This window comes from Pseudochaenichthys georgianus, chromosome 6 (assembly GCF_902827115.2).
Source record: "Pseudochaenichthys georgianus chromosome 6, fPseGeo1.2, whole genome shotgun sequence".
Taxonomy (NCBI): Eukaryota; Metazoa; Chordata; class Actinopteri; order Perciformes; family Channichthyidae; genus Pseudochaenichthys; species Pseudochaenichthys georgianus.
Window position 1 is genome coordinate 2,405,899 of NC_047508.1, and position 15,151 is coordinate 2,421,049.

The 15,151-nt window shown below is 42.3% G+C and overlaps 1 protein-coding gene across 3 annotated transcripts in view; it reads left to right on the plus strand.

Moving 5' to 3' along the window:
- The window catches only part of tbc1d22b (TBC1 domain family, member 22B), a 28,727-nt gene extending 23,364 nt beyond the window's left edge, over nt 1–5,363 (plus strand). For all 3 annotated transcript variants that reach the window (XM_034085526.1, XM_034085527.1, XM_034085529.2), the window contains 5 exons: nt 361–464; nt 547–622; nt 806–933; nt 1,043–1,138; nt 3,389–5,363. In XM_034085526.1, the coding sequence (XP_033941417.1) occupies nt 361–464; nt 547–622; nt 806–933; nt 1,043–1,138; nt 3,389–3,517 (533 nt within the window). In that variant the 3' untranslated portion in view covers nt 3,518–5,363. The remainder of the gene's footprint in view (nt 1–360; nt 465–546; nt 623–805; nt 934–1,042; nt 1,139–3,388) is intronic.
- The last annotated feature ends 9,788 nt before the right edge of the window (nt 5,364–15,151 follow it).

Consider the following 15,151-nt stretch of genomic DNA (forward strand, 5'->3'; position numbering starts at 1 on the left):
GCAATCCTCCTGTCTCCCCTCAAAATCCCCCAGCAGAGAAGCTGCACGCTCCATATATCATTGTACTGTTTACTAGTTTACTATACTAGACCCGTGTCCTGTCCAAATTTGTGTGTCGACTGTTATTTTTATAAATTGATTGTTGTGCCTTCATTTTTTTTATTTATATACGGCATTTTAATCTCTCTGTTTGTATCACACACAGAGAAATTGACAATACAATTGAATTTGACTTTGGCTGTCCCTGAATATTGTTCTCATTGTTTACAAAGTGCAGGTATATCAGTCTCCTAGCCCAATAGTCATATGTGTGAGGCAGGCCCTTTCCCTCTCACTCAGTGCTGTTTGTTGTTCCAACAGAAGACGTGGAGAACTCTGAGGTGGCTGCGCTGCCTCTGGACACCCAGAGAAACATCGAAGCTGACAGCTTCTGGTGCATGAGCAAGCTGCTGGATGGAATACAGGTCTGTTCACACACATACACTTCATAAACATTTAGTTCAAAACTGTAAATGATCCAGTTGACTGAAAGGGCTTTCCTTTCAGGACAACTACACCTTTGCTCAGCCTGGAATCCAGAACAAAGTGAAAGCTTTAGAGGAGCTGGTCAGCAGGATAGATGGTGAGTCCGAGAGTGTCACATTAGGCTTTAGGTCACATGGTCTTCGCGCTGTTGCTCATTCCTCTTTGGGGCATTTACTATGAGCTCATACATGTAGAACGTGATATAAGACTAACCAGCTGATCCCAGATAAGACCTATTAACCAGAAACCCATATGTGTTTGTGTGTGTGTCTGTCTCCAGAGGACATTCACAATCATTTCAAGAGGTACGAGGTGGAGTATCTGCAGTTTGCTTTCCGTTGGATGAACAATCTGCTGATGAGGGAGCTGCCGCTTCGTTGCACTATTCGTCTCTGGGACACCTACCAGGTAGAGTGTATACTACGAGCAAACCCTCACAGTAATCTTTCTAGAAGTAATCTCCTAGTGCTGGACAGACTTGGTTCTCCCTGTTCATGTCTTTTCTCTTTTTCCACAGGCTGAAACAGAGGGGTTCACACACTTCCACCTGTACGTCTGTTCTGCCTTCCTCATCGAGTGGCGCAAAGAAATCCTCTCCATGGTGGACTTTCAGGTACAGATCAGTTTAGTCCTCGACACTTAGGTCAGAAAGTAATCAATACATATTGATTGATGAAGCAGCAGATGGTAGCAAGACTTACAGTACTGTATAGACAGGTTTATTAAGAAACAGGAGCAAGAGACCAAAAATAGAGACTAGGCAATCTATTGAAAACTGCATTTAAACAGGCTGTGATCAAAAGTTTAAGACTGTGATGGAAACTTCTGAAGCAATGGAGACAGGACTCAGAGAGACACGGGGAGAGCTGGAACTTTGATGGCAAACACTGATGGTTTATTTGGAGCTTCGGTCGGAGAATTCACAAGACATGTGCTGTGTCACGAGGTGTCACAGAGGTTGCCAGACCAATTCTAAAGATCTCTACCCCCGACCCAAGTATTTAGCTGGTTCTGAGAGAATAATCAACATTGTGCATAACAAGATAAAACAGGAGGAGCACTAAAACACCTCTATCAGCTGACGCCAACAGGCAGGAACAGGGAGACAAAACACTGAGAGCACAGCAGCCAAGGCTACAGGTGCTCAGTGAGGGCGGTACAAACTGATAAACTGTGTCAAAGGTGTGGGCCTAGGAAAATATCTCCCCCATCAAAGATCATAGTCCAAAAAACCAACAAACAGAAGTGTCAAAAATAAACTCAGTAGTGAGTAGCCCCCCCGTTGTTGTTGATAACATCAAGATGTGTTTAGGCATGCTTGAGTGTTTCCAGGAGGCTGGTGGGAACATTGCTCCATGAGGTGAGGATGGCTTCACAAAAGGCATCCACGGTCTGGAACTGACGTCCATTTTTGTAAACTCCCCCTGCCATCCATCCCCAAACATTCTGAATGGGATTTAGACCAGGGGAACAGGCTGGATGGTCCAAATGAGCGACGTTATTCTCCTGGAAGAAGTCCTTCGTCAGGCGTTGTCCTGTTGAAAGACCCAGTCATCACCGCACAGACGAGGGCCCTCAGTCAAGAGGGATGCCCGCTGCAACATCTCCACAGAGCCATACTGTATAAAGCACAACCTGAAGCTCCATTGTGCCTTGAAGGAAGAAGCACCCCAGATCATGATGGAGCCTCCTCCACTGTGCCGTAGAAAACCTCTCCAGTGGGAGCTCCTTGTCATGACAGGAACGTTGGAACCCATCAAGACCATCTGGGTTAAATGTTTTCTGAGAGTTCAACTTTCTTAGACGTTTTTGTTCTTTAAGTTCCCTTCTCTCGCAGAGAGTCTACCACTTGACTTTTGAGTCCCAAAACTCTCAGGATCTTTTAAGAAATGTAAAATTACCGTCTTACTGCATCCAGCCTCGGCAGATTGCTTGTGCAGCTCAACAATCTGCCACATTCAGAGACAGAGCCTTCTGCCTTTGCCATCAGGAGGTCATGATTTTTGCACAGATTTTGACACTTCAAGGATATGGTCTTAAACTTTTGATCAGCTGATGATCAGCCTGTTCAATAATAATAAATTGCCTACTCTCTATTATTAGTCTCTTGCTCCTGTTTCTTCTTTTGGAATTTTGAAGCTCTACCAACAACCTGGTTACGATCCACCAGTGCGAAATGAGTATTCTTGTCATTTTTCCCCCGGTCTCTAGATTTTGTTCAGAAATGTATTATACAGATACATTTCAACCCACATACATACCCCGCCCTAACCAAAAACCCTAAGAGCTATTCATAACCCTGACTACTTAATGGGCTGAAGTATTTATTGTATCAGTCTAAACATTTGTTAAAAACAGGTAAGATAATAAACACAGACACATTATAGAGGAAATGATGGTAAATATATATGGATTTCAGAGGAAAGTACATTTGTGTAGAAGTCCACAGCCATTCAGCATATTCAATCTCTGACATATTTGCTTAACTGTAAGTGCTTTAAGTGCAAGATAAAAACATTGTAATAGTTTTGTCTCATTCCATACCTGAGGACCACTGAGTTACTATTTTATAGTACCCCCGAAATGTATAGGGAGGCGTATGGCGCAGTGGATAGAGCCTTGGTGTTGGGCTCAGGGGGTCACAGGTTCAAACCCCACTGCAGTCAGCATGTCGTTGTGTCCCTGAGACACTTCACCCCAAATTGCTCCTGTGGGGATTGTCCACAGTATTGAGTATGTAAGTCGCTTTGGATAAAAGCGTCTAACAAGTAACATGTAATGTATTTGAAATGCTATATGTATTTTGTATTAACCCCTGCCTTCCAAACCAGTGTCTATAAGTGTGATTTATGTTGTTCCTCAGGGCCTTCTTATGCTACTGCAGAACCTTCCCACAATCCATTGGGGTAATGAGGAAGTCGGCCTCCTGCTGGCTGAAGCTTATAGACTAAAGTACATGTTTGCAGACGCACCCAGCCACTACAAGAGATAGGCCCAAGTCTGATAGACCCTCCAGAGCAGCTGTGTCTCTGAGGAACCTGGGACACACAGAACTTGAACTCCAGTGACTGACACACTTCAAGCTCTGTGACTATGAGAATATTTGCAGTCACTGCACTGTATCGATGGACTGTTACAAAATAGATAACCACACCCACCCCATCTTGCTTTACTTGTACAGTCTGTGGTCATGCAACATGAATAACACTGTAATATAAAGGGAGGATGTCTGTGAGATTATCCTATTAGTGAAAGATGGCATCTACAGATTCTATTTTTTTGAAGATATGTTTTGGTAGTTTTTTTACAAGGGAAATAATCTTAGATGTAAACCAGCCAACAACAATAATTTATTTTCTTTGTTCAAATGTATTTAGTCTTACGCTTAAGACTATTAATAATAAGAAGGACCCCCACCTTTCAGATAAGAGTGCTAATCTATGAGTAGACTTATGTTTTGGTTCAGGGTTTTCAAATGTGCACAGTACAATCAATTTATTAAATATTCTATATTATACTTTTATTCAATGACTCGGCTCATTGTTAGCCAGTACTTATATTTAAAATAGTTTTAGGGATTAGACCTAAGAGTAGCACATTGTAGGTACTGTGTCTATTTAGCTTGAGTTCTGGGTTAAAGGTGGAGGAACACATTTAGTACCTAAGCCTCAGAAGAGAGGAGGTAGCTTTGAAATTCCTTGTTTAAACTGCTACCCTGGAATCTTATCTAAGTCTTATTTGATTTTGTCCCTGTCTTAGATACATCTAAATGTTATTATATTTTGACAGTTAAATTAGTTGGAGATTGTGGCACATTGTAACAATGGCAAAACATGAGATCAGCAACAACTGGTCTGTTTGAATCTTGAATAATTTCCTTTTGCGTAACATTCAGAGTAAATGATTGTATGATAATCTGTGAACTATCTAACTGGATACCTGTGGTCACCGTAAAGATGCAGGTAGTTAAACATCTTCCTCAGTATAGGATCATTTTAGTATTTGTTTTTTTAGGTTGTGACTAAATGTCCTTCAGCATTGAAAAGGCATTTCCTCTTTTTTTAAATATCTTCAGAGTTATACTTGAGACAGTCCTGTGGACACAGTGCAGCTCACATAATTTTGATGCATTTGTTATGTTCTTCTGTCTTTTAAAATGTGACATGGATAATTGCTGCGTTATCATTAATGTTTGTATTTTATATTTGTATATGGTTCAGGTTAGGTTGCTCTTGTATCTGTGACCATTGAGGGGTGAATATATGTTACTACTCATCTACCTTCATTACCAGTGATAATTATACCACAATGTATGTCTGAAAGATATGACAATCATCATTTGATTTCCTAATCTACAAGAGATGTTCTTTTTTAAATTGTCTTTTGCCATTTTGACTTTTTATTTTACAGACAGTGTCGACACTGTTTAATGAGTCTTAATTCATATTCAAGAGTGATTTGGTCCTTCTGAAGTATGGCACTATATATTCTGAAGATGCCATGGTACTTAATTTGAGTCTGTGAAATAGATCATTTTCATTTTGGAACAATCTAACACTGTCATATACTTACTTATGGTTTATTCATTGCCAGTTTTGGGTTTAGCTTTAGCTTTGTGTTTAGCCTGCTATAATCTTGTGTTCATCCACCTTCTTTTCCCTAACTTTTAATGTATTTTAAGTGATGTTGTTGAATGTATGCCTTTAGCCTTAAAGTTGTTTTGTTTTTTCATTCAGGTGTGCCAACTGATTGTTCACTCCATCAAAAGGTCATAATGTCCTCAAAATATGATGTTGACTCTAAAGGCTGAAAAATAAAAAACAACTGTTGATATCTTTCCAAGGTGTTCATGCTGTCTTTGGCCAATCAAATCTGTTTCTGAGTGATTCAGCATTACAATCAAAAGTCAATATTGAATAATGACAGCACACATTGGCTGTATATTAACATTTTCTTTATACTAAACCGTTGTTATTCTTTCATTTTTGGCAAGTGTGTGTGGTGGTGGGGGGGTTTGTCTTGATCAGAAACCATTACTGTTATCATATTAAAGGGTTTTTAAGGCCTGCCAAAAACACACTATAGTTTTGGTAGCAACATGTTAATTACTCAATATACATTGTCAAAGTATTCTTTTCAATATTTCTTATTGAAAAAAACATGTAGTCAACATTATTGTTCATAGAAGAATGAGCGTTAACTTAATAACCTAAAAAAAGAAGTGGCATACATGTTTACAGTTTTATTTATTTAAGTCTTACTCTTTTATTGTCTGTAGGTTTGAATTGTATTATATTCTTTAAATGTTATTATGTTCTTTTAAGTTACATAAAAACGTCCTGTTATTTTGCATCTGTTTATGTAAAAAATGTACCATACAAATATACACTGAATGGCCCCTTTATTAGGTGCACCCAGGCCCGGACTGGCCATCGGGAGGACCGGGAGGTTTCCCGATGGCCTGTCCTGTTAAGTGGCCTGCTGGCCTGAGGATTTTTTATTGCAGTGGGCAGGAATGTGTTCCTGTATGGGTCCTTGTGACAGCGGAGCTGCAGCAGTCTGTTGGAGAAGGAGCTCTGTTGTCTGTCCAGCTGCAGGTGGAGAGGATGGGTGGGTTATCCATCATGGACAACAGCCTGTTCAGTGTCCTCCTCTCCACCACAGCTTCAAAGGGGTCCAGCTTGATGCCGATGACAGACCCAGCTTTCCTGATCAGTTTATTGATCCTGCTGGTGTCACCGGCTCTGATGCTGCCCCCCCAGCAGACCGCAGCAAAGAAGAGTGCACTGGCCACAACAGACTAGAAGATCTCCAGCATCTTGCTGCACACGTGGAAGGATCTCAGCTTCCTCAGAAAATAGTCTGTTCATCCCCTTCTTGTACACAGCGTCAGTATGAGGGCTTTCTTTAAGGTTAACCTGGTATTTTTACTCCACTACATTTATTTTAGTTACTTTACAGATTCTGATTAATGATGTGAAATATAAACAACCCTTAAAGCAGACTTTAGTTACACCCAGGCCCGGACTGGCCATCGGGAGGACCGGGAGGTTTCCCGATGGCCTGGCCTGTTAAGTGGCCTGCTGGCCTGAAGATTTTTTTTTAATGTATATATTGTGAACGCAACGCTGCGCAAATGTGGGTCTGACTCTGCCTCACAGAGGGTGACTGGCTGTCTACATGATGTGGCCTGCCGACATGGCCACTTTCATACAGATCATACTAATGCCCTTGATTGGTCTCTTTGTCATTCAAGCTCGGGAGGGTGTTGTTTGTAGATGTATGTGCATTAATGAACAAGGCAACTCAGGCTGTGTCTCAACGCCGTGTATTCACATTGAGCAGGCAATCATACAACTGAGGTATATTCACGTGAGGCAGATATATCTATAACACAGGCACAATACGTCCACAGGGTGGAGCTGCAACCTAGCCTAAACCACCCTGTAACATCTCCCTTCCTTTTGTTAAGTAACAACACAGGATCAATACTGCCATTAAACTGTTGACCTTCAATCAGAACATTAATCAAATGATTTCAACAACAAATAGTGCACATAGCAGAGACACTTCAATAATAGCCAGATCCGAACACATCAGCAATAAACTCAGAACAATCAATCACATTTGTATTACAATCTCTCCACTTCCGTGTGTGTGTGTGTGTGTGTGTGTGTGTGTGTGTGTGTGTGTGTGTGTGTGTGTGTGTGTGTGTGTGTGTGTGTGTGTGTGTGTGTGTGTGCGTGCGTGCGTGCGCGCGCGCGCGGCGCAACAGTTCTCACTCCCATCCCGTCACATGTTGACGGACGGTCAGGGCCCCTCCCCGTCGCTATATTACGTACAGGGTACCCCTTTCCCGTCATTTTCTACGGGCAGGGCGTCCCATAGACCTTCATTGCGGACACAGCGGACCCCTTGCCCGTCAGGCTTCTACGGGCAGGGCGTCCCATGGACCTTCATAATGCCTATTTTAAGGTTCATTTGGCCATTAAAATGCGTTTTGATCTCATTTTATGCGAGTAATGAGTTTTTATTTGTGCAGTACATGTACATGATGTTTAGTTTGCTAGTTATGACGAAGATTACTTCATGAATGTGTACACATTCATGGTTGCTAAGGTGGTTGCTATGGAGCTTTATCAACAGCTCCCAGACCACGTGATCAACAACAATGGCCGACCCTTCGTGTTATTCCCCGGTGGAAAATGCCTATTTTAAGGTTCATTTTGCCATTAAAATGCGTTTTGATGTCATTGTATGCGAGTAATGAGTTTGTATTTCTGATTATTTGTGCAGTACATGTACATGATGTTTAGTTTGCTAGTTATGACGAAGATTACCTTACGTCTGTGAGGAAAATACATGGGGCTCAGAGCCTCGTATTTTTAAAATCTTTTTTTCCTTCTAATTTGTTATTCTTTTCAAAATAACACACTGTTATTTACTCACCAATAACACACAATTATCCTTGCTTTTATTTATTGGTTTAATTCCATAATCTCGGTCTTTTTTGGCGTTCGTCAGGAACTGAATTTCAAAATAAATATAACCGGAAACAGACGTGGGCATTTCGAGCGATTACCCAAGATTCTCAGCTACGCTGATTGGATGTTTTAGCCACAATGCATGCTGGGATTTGGTGTTTATATTATATGAAATCCGGAAAACATTTGAAAAGAATAAAATAATACTTAATTCCGAGTGCTCTTGCTTTTCTCTTTGAAAGTCATCACATAACGGCATTGTAATACACGGTTTGGCTGCATTAAATATTACAGATCTGCCGTAGTTCTTTATTTATAGCACCCTGATGAGAAGACCTTTGGAAAAACTGAAGAAATGCCGCCGAAATTGAATACTTGACGTGGATCATAAATATATCAACAATTAAAAAACTTCTCAATTTCTCTTCACACAATACGTCTCCTTGCAGTATCAACACTAATTCGGCTGACTTTTACATTTGATCTAATTCATAGATAGATTATATTTACACTATAACGGTGCACAGCTGATATAAAAGGACTTGTAGTTTTTTAAGATATTATTGATTTGGATTGAATTTTGAATGTGAGAATGTAAATACTGAGACTGAAATAGTATAGCAATATGCTGTAAAATTATGTGAAAGCATGAATAAAACTACACATCTTCAGATGTTGTACATACAAGTGTCTGTGTGTACCTTGTGTGCCTAGTGGTTAAAGCACGTTATTGAATTATTGTTTTTATGTGTTATATTTGATTAAAAAAATATTAAGAGTACATATACTTTCATAGGGGGAAAGTAGAAGGTCTTTGATAGAAATATAGAATATAAAAAAATCAAGAAGATACTATAAGTGATCTCTTCAATAAAACAGTTTAGTGCAGGATGTACACAGATATTAATAGGAGGAGGTGCAAAACAGAAAAACGAATTAACCTTTATTTAAACATTAAATAACAGATTAAGGTCTTCTTTTAAATAAGAAAAAAACGTTGGGGGTATCTATCTACAGATAAATACAAAGTACTTAACATCTAATATATTGCTTTCCTGCAATGTTAACTATGTTGAAGCACTTATTTTAACTGATATTATACATATGGATTATACTCTTATGTATGTAGATAGAATAAGAAATGTGCAGAATATGACAGTTTAATGGTGGAGGTACACACATATTGATAGATGTCTTGTAATGCACTGTTGAGGGACCTGTGACCCAAGTTTTTCATTCATTGCATAACTACACCGTAGTTGTGTATGATATGTCAATACACCTTTAAAATCTTAAAATCTTGAAAGGGATGTGCAAAATAGCCATAATATATAGTCTTTAATTAACTATTAGTAGAGAATAACGAGTAATTAATATACTTTATTACTCGTTTCCATTAATGTCAATTGCAGATACATGTTTAGTCTTCTCAAGCACCAACTATCAAATATCTCTCCTGATTGTTGGCACTTGACAATCACCTTCCCTGAATTTTACTCAGGTGTAACTAAAGTCTGATTTAAGGGTTGTTTATATTTCACATCATTAATCAGAATCTGCAAAGTAACTCAAATAAGTGTAGTGGAGTAAAAATACCAGGTTAACCTCTGAATTGTAGTGGAGTAGAATTACAAAGTATCAATGATGTGGGTATATTAATGCTATATATTGATGCTGCGCATTATGGACAGCGATTTTTACCCATTTATTAATTATATGTTTTACATTTGATAACACCAATGTGTTTAATACTGGCAACTTCTAATTTTGAGGAAAACGTTCAGTAGAGACGTCCCATAGAACATTTTGCGAAACACAATAGCACTGCCACTCCAACATCCAATCCCAGACCTTGAAAAGTAATCACGGGGACAGTAGTCCTAAACGATAGCTGGGGATTCTGGGTAGTGTAGTGTCTTCGGCCATCCTAAACTCAAAAATGTTGACAATCGCAATGATGCTCGAACTGTCCCTTATAGGCCTACGTCTGTTTCCGGTTATTTTTATTTTGAAATTCAGTTCCTGACGAACACCAAAAAAGACCGAGATTATGGAATTAAACCAATAAATAAAAGCAAGGATAATTGTGTGTTATTGGTGAGTAAATAACAGTGTGTTATTTTGAAAAGAATAACAAATTAGAAGGAAAAAAAGATTTTAAAAATACGAGGCTCTGAGCCTCATGTATTTTCCTCACAGACGTAAGGTAATCTTCGTCATAACTATAGCAAACTAAACATCATGTACATGTACTGCACAAATAATCAGAAATAAAAACTCATTACTCGCATACAATGACATCAAAACGCATTTTAATGGCCAAATGAACCATAAAATAGGCATTTTCCACCGGGAATAACACGAAGGGTCGGCCATTGTTGTTGATCACGTGGTCTGGGAGCTGTTGCAGCGTCCATAGCAACCACCTTAGCAACCATGAATGTGTACACATTCATGAAGTAATCTTCGTCATAACTAGCAAACTAAACATCATGTACATGTACTGCACAAATAATCAGAAATAAAAACTCATTACTCGCATAAAATGAGATCAAAACGCATTTTAATGGCCAAATGAACCTTAAAATAGGCATTATGAAGGTCCATGGGACGCCCTGCCCGTAGAAGCCTGACGGGCAAGGGGTCCGCTGTGTCCGCAATGAAGGTCTATGGGACGCCCTGCCCGTAGAAAATGACGGGAAAGGGGTACCCTGTACGTAATATAGCGACGGGGAGGGGCCCTGACCGTCCGTCAACATGTGACGGGATAGGAGTGAGAACGTGTTGGTGTGTGTGTGTGTGTGTGTGTGTGTGTGTGTGTACGGCATGGTGTATCCCTAGTCTGCATGGAAGAGTGCGACGACCCCGGGGGTGATGGCCTTGGAGAGTCCTCGGGGACGCCAACGACCTCTCTGGCGCTCCCCCCACTCGCAGGCTGCTCCGGGGCCGATTCTGGGAGAACTGACGGCTGGAGAAGGGCCGCCTCTGCTGGTCGAAGATCAACCCTGTTGCGCCGATACGTGGTCCCCTCCACACCGACCAGATAGGACCGGAGTCCCAACTGCTGAAGGCACACACCTCTCCTCCATCTGCCCGTCCTGTCTCCTGGGAGTGGCTTCATCCGTATGGGCTGGCCGACGTTCAGCTCCGGCAGATCCTTGGCTGATCTGTCATATGTCAGCTTTGCTGCTTGATGTTTCATTTTCAGCTTGTCAGGAACACCCATGACGACCTGAGGCACCAGTAGCTGGTCGGCCACAGGGAGAAGGGTTCTCAGTCTCCGCGACATAAGCCGCTGTGCTGGGCTGAAATGCATACCCTCAGTGGGTGTATTTCTCCAATGCAATATGGCCCTCCAGGGGTCCTCTTTGGCACGGTCTGCCCTTCTGCACAGGCTCTTTACAATTTTCACTGCTGACTCCGCTTTGCCGTTAGCTTTTGGGTGCCTCGGTGAGGACATGACATGCTCAAAACCCCACTCTCTCGCAAACGCCCGGAACTCTCCACCGGCAAACTGGCCTCCACCATCAGAAATGGCCCTGCCTGGGACACCATAGCGTGCAAACTGTGCCTTGCATCTATGGATCGTGGTGTACGCTGATAGGTCAAGGAGGAGGTCGATCTCCCAAAACACAACTTTATCAGCCTAAAGTCCACCTCAACCAGGGTTACTAGAGGTGCGGCTAGGGGAGACTGCACCTTCCCATTTAAGAAAAGCGCATTCAGCCAGGCTGTCTTTTCATTCCACGCATCCCATCAATGGAATTCAATACCACAACCAATAAGAGAATCCTCATCCTACTACACATTCAAGCACAGTGTTAAAAAATGGCTCATTAATAACCAACAGTGTCAGCACTGATGTGTGGGTGTAGGTGTGTGTATGAGTGTGTATTGTAAATGTTTTATTTATTTATTATCGTAACTTGCTTCTATCTGTATTCAGTGATGTAATCTATTGTAAATGTGTACAATGGTATAACAATGTTGTGGTATTTTTATTATTGCTTTTAGGATGTCTATCACCATCTGGCAAAGGGACTATCGATGAAAATACGTGCCTTTGGCAGCTTATACAACACGTCATCTAAAGTGGGCATAAGGTAGTGGGACCGTTTCAGAGCACGGTTGAGAGCCTTCGGGTCAATGCATAGTCTCAATTTGTCTGGCTTTTTCACTATGACTAGATTGCTAATCCAGTCCGTGGGTTGAGTGACTGTGGTCAAGTGTCCCTCCTCTTCATATCGATCAAGCTGAGCCTTAACAGCTGCCTTGAGGGCCACTGGAACATTCCTGGGAGCACACTGCACCGGTGCCACAGTGCTGTCCAGCTCAAAGTGAATCTCACCGGGCAGAGACTCAACAGGGCTGGTGAACACGTCGTGGTAGGTGCTGACCAGACACTCCTTGGTCAGGTCTCCCTTCCTGCAGTGCTCCACCTTATTCAGCTCCTCAGGAATGGTGAAGCGTATCAGACCAAGTCTCTCACATGTCTCACCCGAAAACAAGGGCCTCTGGCCAGTATGCACAATCTCAAAGTCCAGTCTGTGCGTCTTACCCCTAATGACGCATTGTGTGCTGTACACACCTAATGAGCTCATCCACTCACTGTTGTATAGTTTTAATCTGGTGAGACTATTCAGAAGAGGGGTTCTAGGCGCCAGTCTCGTCTTGTCCTTGATGCTCATCACATTGCAAGTGGCTCCAGAGTCGAGCTGGCACCTCTGAACCCCACTTTGCAGTGGCAGGTTGACAAACCACTTTTTACCTCGAGTGTTCACAGCCCCCACGCTCTCCGCTGTGTACACGTCTCTCTCATCGCTGTCCTCCAGTTCCCCTGGCAACGGGTCATCCACAGCATTCAACTGGCGTGCCTGCTGGCCTCTTTTCATGCATACTTTTGCAAAATGGTTAGCAGTGCCACACGAGCGGCACGATTTACCAAAAGCAGGGCACAGGTCCCGCCCACGCTTGTGCCGTGTGCACAGTACTTGCATTCGCCAGCGTCTCTCATGCTCTGTGGTTATGCAGATATGTTGGTGGACTCGGATGGCCTGCTGGCAGACCTCCGTCCATATGGCTGTCCTTGTGTGGCATTAATGCTGTCCCCAGGTCCAGAGCTGCCCAGTGACATGGTTCTTAACTTGCTGTCCATGACCTCGGCTGCACGGCACATTTTAATGGCCTTGTCCAATTTAAGGTCCTTTTCCCTTAGTAAGCGACGTCTAGCACCCTCGTCAGTTATCCCGAGAACAAGCCTGTCCCTTATGAGTTCATCTTTTATAGCTCCATATTCACATGAGGCAGCCTTTTCCCTCAGCCTGGTAGCAAACGCATCCAAGAGCTCTCCATCCTCTTGTTTAAGGTTGCCAAAAACGTACCTCTCAAAGATTACGTTCTTTGCGGGTGTGAAGTATTGCTCCAGTGCCACCAGTATAGCACCCGCATCTTTTTGTTGGTCCGCGGTGAGTCCCAGGTTGTGTTTGTAAACATGTCGGCAGTCGTTCCCCATTAGCCTCCTGAGCGCAGCTGCTTGTACCGGCTTTACTTTCTCGCTGAGCCCGGTCGCAAGCAGATAATCCTCAAATTCTGCTCGAAAGCTCACCCAGTTGCCGTCGATGTCCCTGCCATCTTCATAGGCTCCGGAGGTGGGATGCTGGATGCCATTGTTCCAACGTGACGCTAATGCTAACAGGCTAACTGAAACTGCTAAACCTCACCAAAACAAATAAACGCACTCTGTCTCAGCGACGGACAGTAGCATGCAATCCACAGCTGGGTCCTATTTGAGCTTCTGACACCATGTTTGTAGATGTATGTGCATTAATGAACAAGGCAACTCAGGCTGTGTCTCAACGCCGTGTATTCACATTGAGCAGGCAATCATACAACTGAGGTATATTCACGTGAGGCAGATATATCTATAACACAGGCACAATACGTCCACAGGGTGGAGCTGCAACCTAGCCTAAACCACCCTGTAACAGGTGTGTGTGTGGCGCGAGCCGCGCGCACAGGTTACATGTATTGTTGTTGTTAACATCTGGTGCTAGCTGCGCTAACGGATATCAGGAGCTTTTTCAACAACAAGGTGGTTGGAGAGTCCTCTCCAGTCAGACTGAGAGACTGATAACTACAGCTCAGGTGAGGTAAAGGACTCTCTGAGTGTTTAGATAGTTAACTTAGTCTAAGTTATCTCTGTGGGTCTCAAACAACCTGATCTCACCAGAATGCGTGACTCCACCACGACTCCTTAACACTGCATTGCGTGGTGGACTCACGAACTTTGTTACATTTGCGTGTCTGCACCAAGCAAACAACCCCAATGTAAAGTGAATGAGGCTCTTTTGTCGTGGTGCACACACGCATTTCTACAACGTCCTGCAGGGAGCTTTTATTATATAAAACGTTTTTAAAATATACTTTATAGCTTGTAGTAACTCACGGGAGGCTTCTTTTATTTTATTTGTATTCATAATAATTTTTATTTTTCGTCAGAATGTATTATGGTGCATTATTTACGATTTTTTGTTCTCAAAAAACAGTGCATTGTGTGTAATACAACTGTGATTTGTATTAAATTAGTTAGTTTTTAAGGAAGGCCAGAGCTTCAGCTGTGTCCAATAGATTGTTCCCTTTTAGTTAACGTTTTTTAAAAGAACATTATATTCCTATTTGATCATGTCCCCTTTATTGTATTACGGAGAGCAATGTGAGCATCCATTCCCATTGGATAACGGAGGATTTTACACCCGGAAGTAAGTATTCCCCTTACTGTCGATTAATTTTACAGTGCTATCTGCACTCATCAATTCAAAAACACCAGATTATCCTTGTTGATTACACAACATTGATTGGTTTAAATTGTGTACAATGCTTTTGTATTTTTCCCCTTCGAATCGGAGAAACAAATATGTGTTCAGTTTAGGATGGCCGAAGACACTACACTACCCAGAATCCTCAGCTATCGTTTGGGACTCCACCATGTGCTTTGCTTGACAAACCCCGTGATTTGTCCTCAACCTCTGTGATTGGATGTTGGAGTGGCAGTGCGCGAAGTGTACGCTGAGCGACAAACAGCAGGCTTGTTTGAGACGCGTTGCGGCTCGCCTCGAAAGTAGACGAGAGTAGCCGATCGCAGC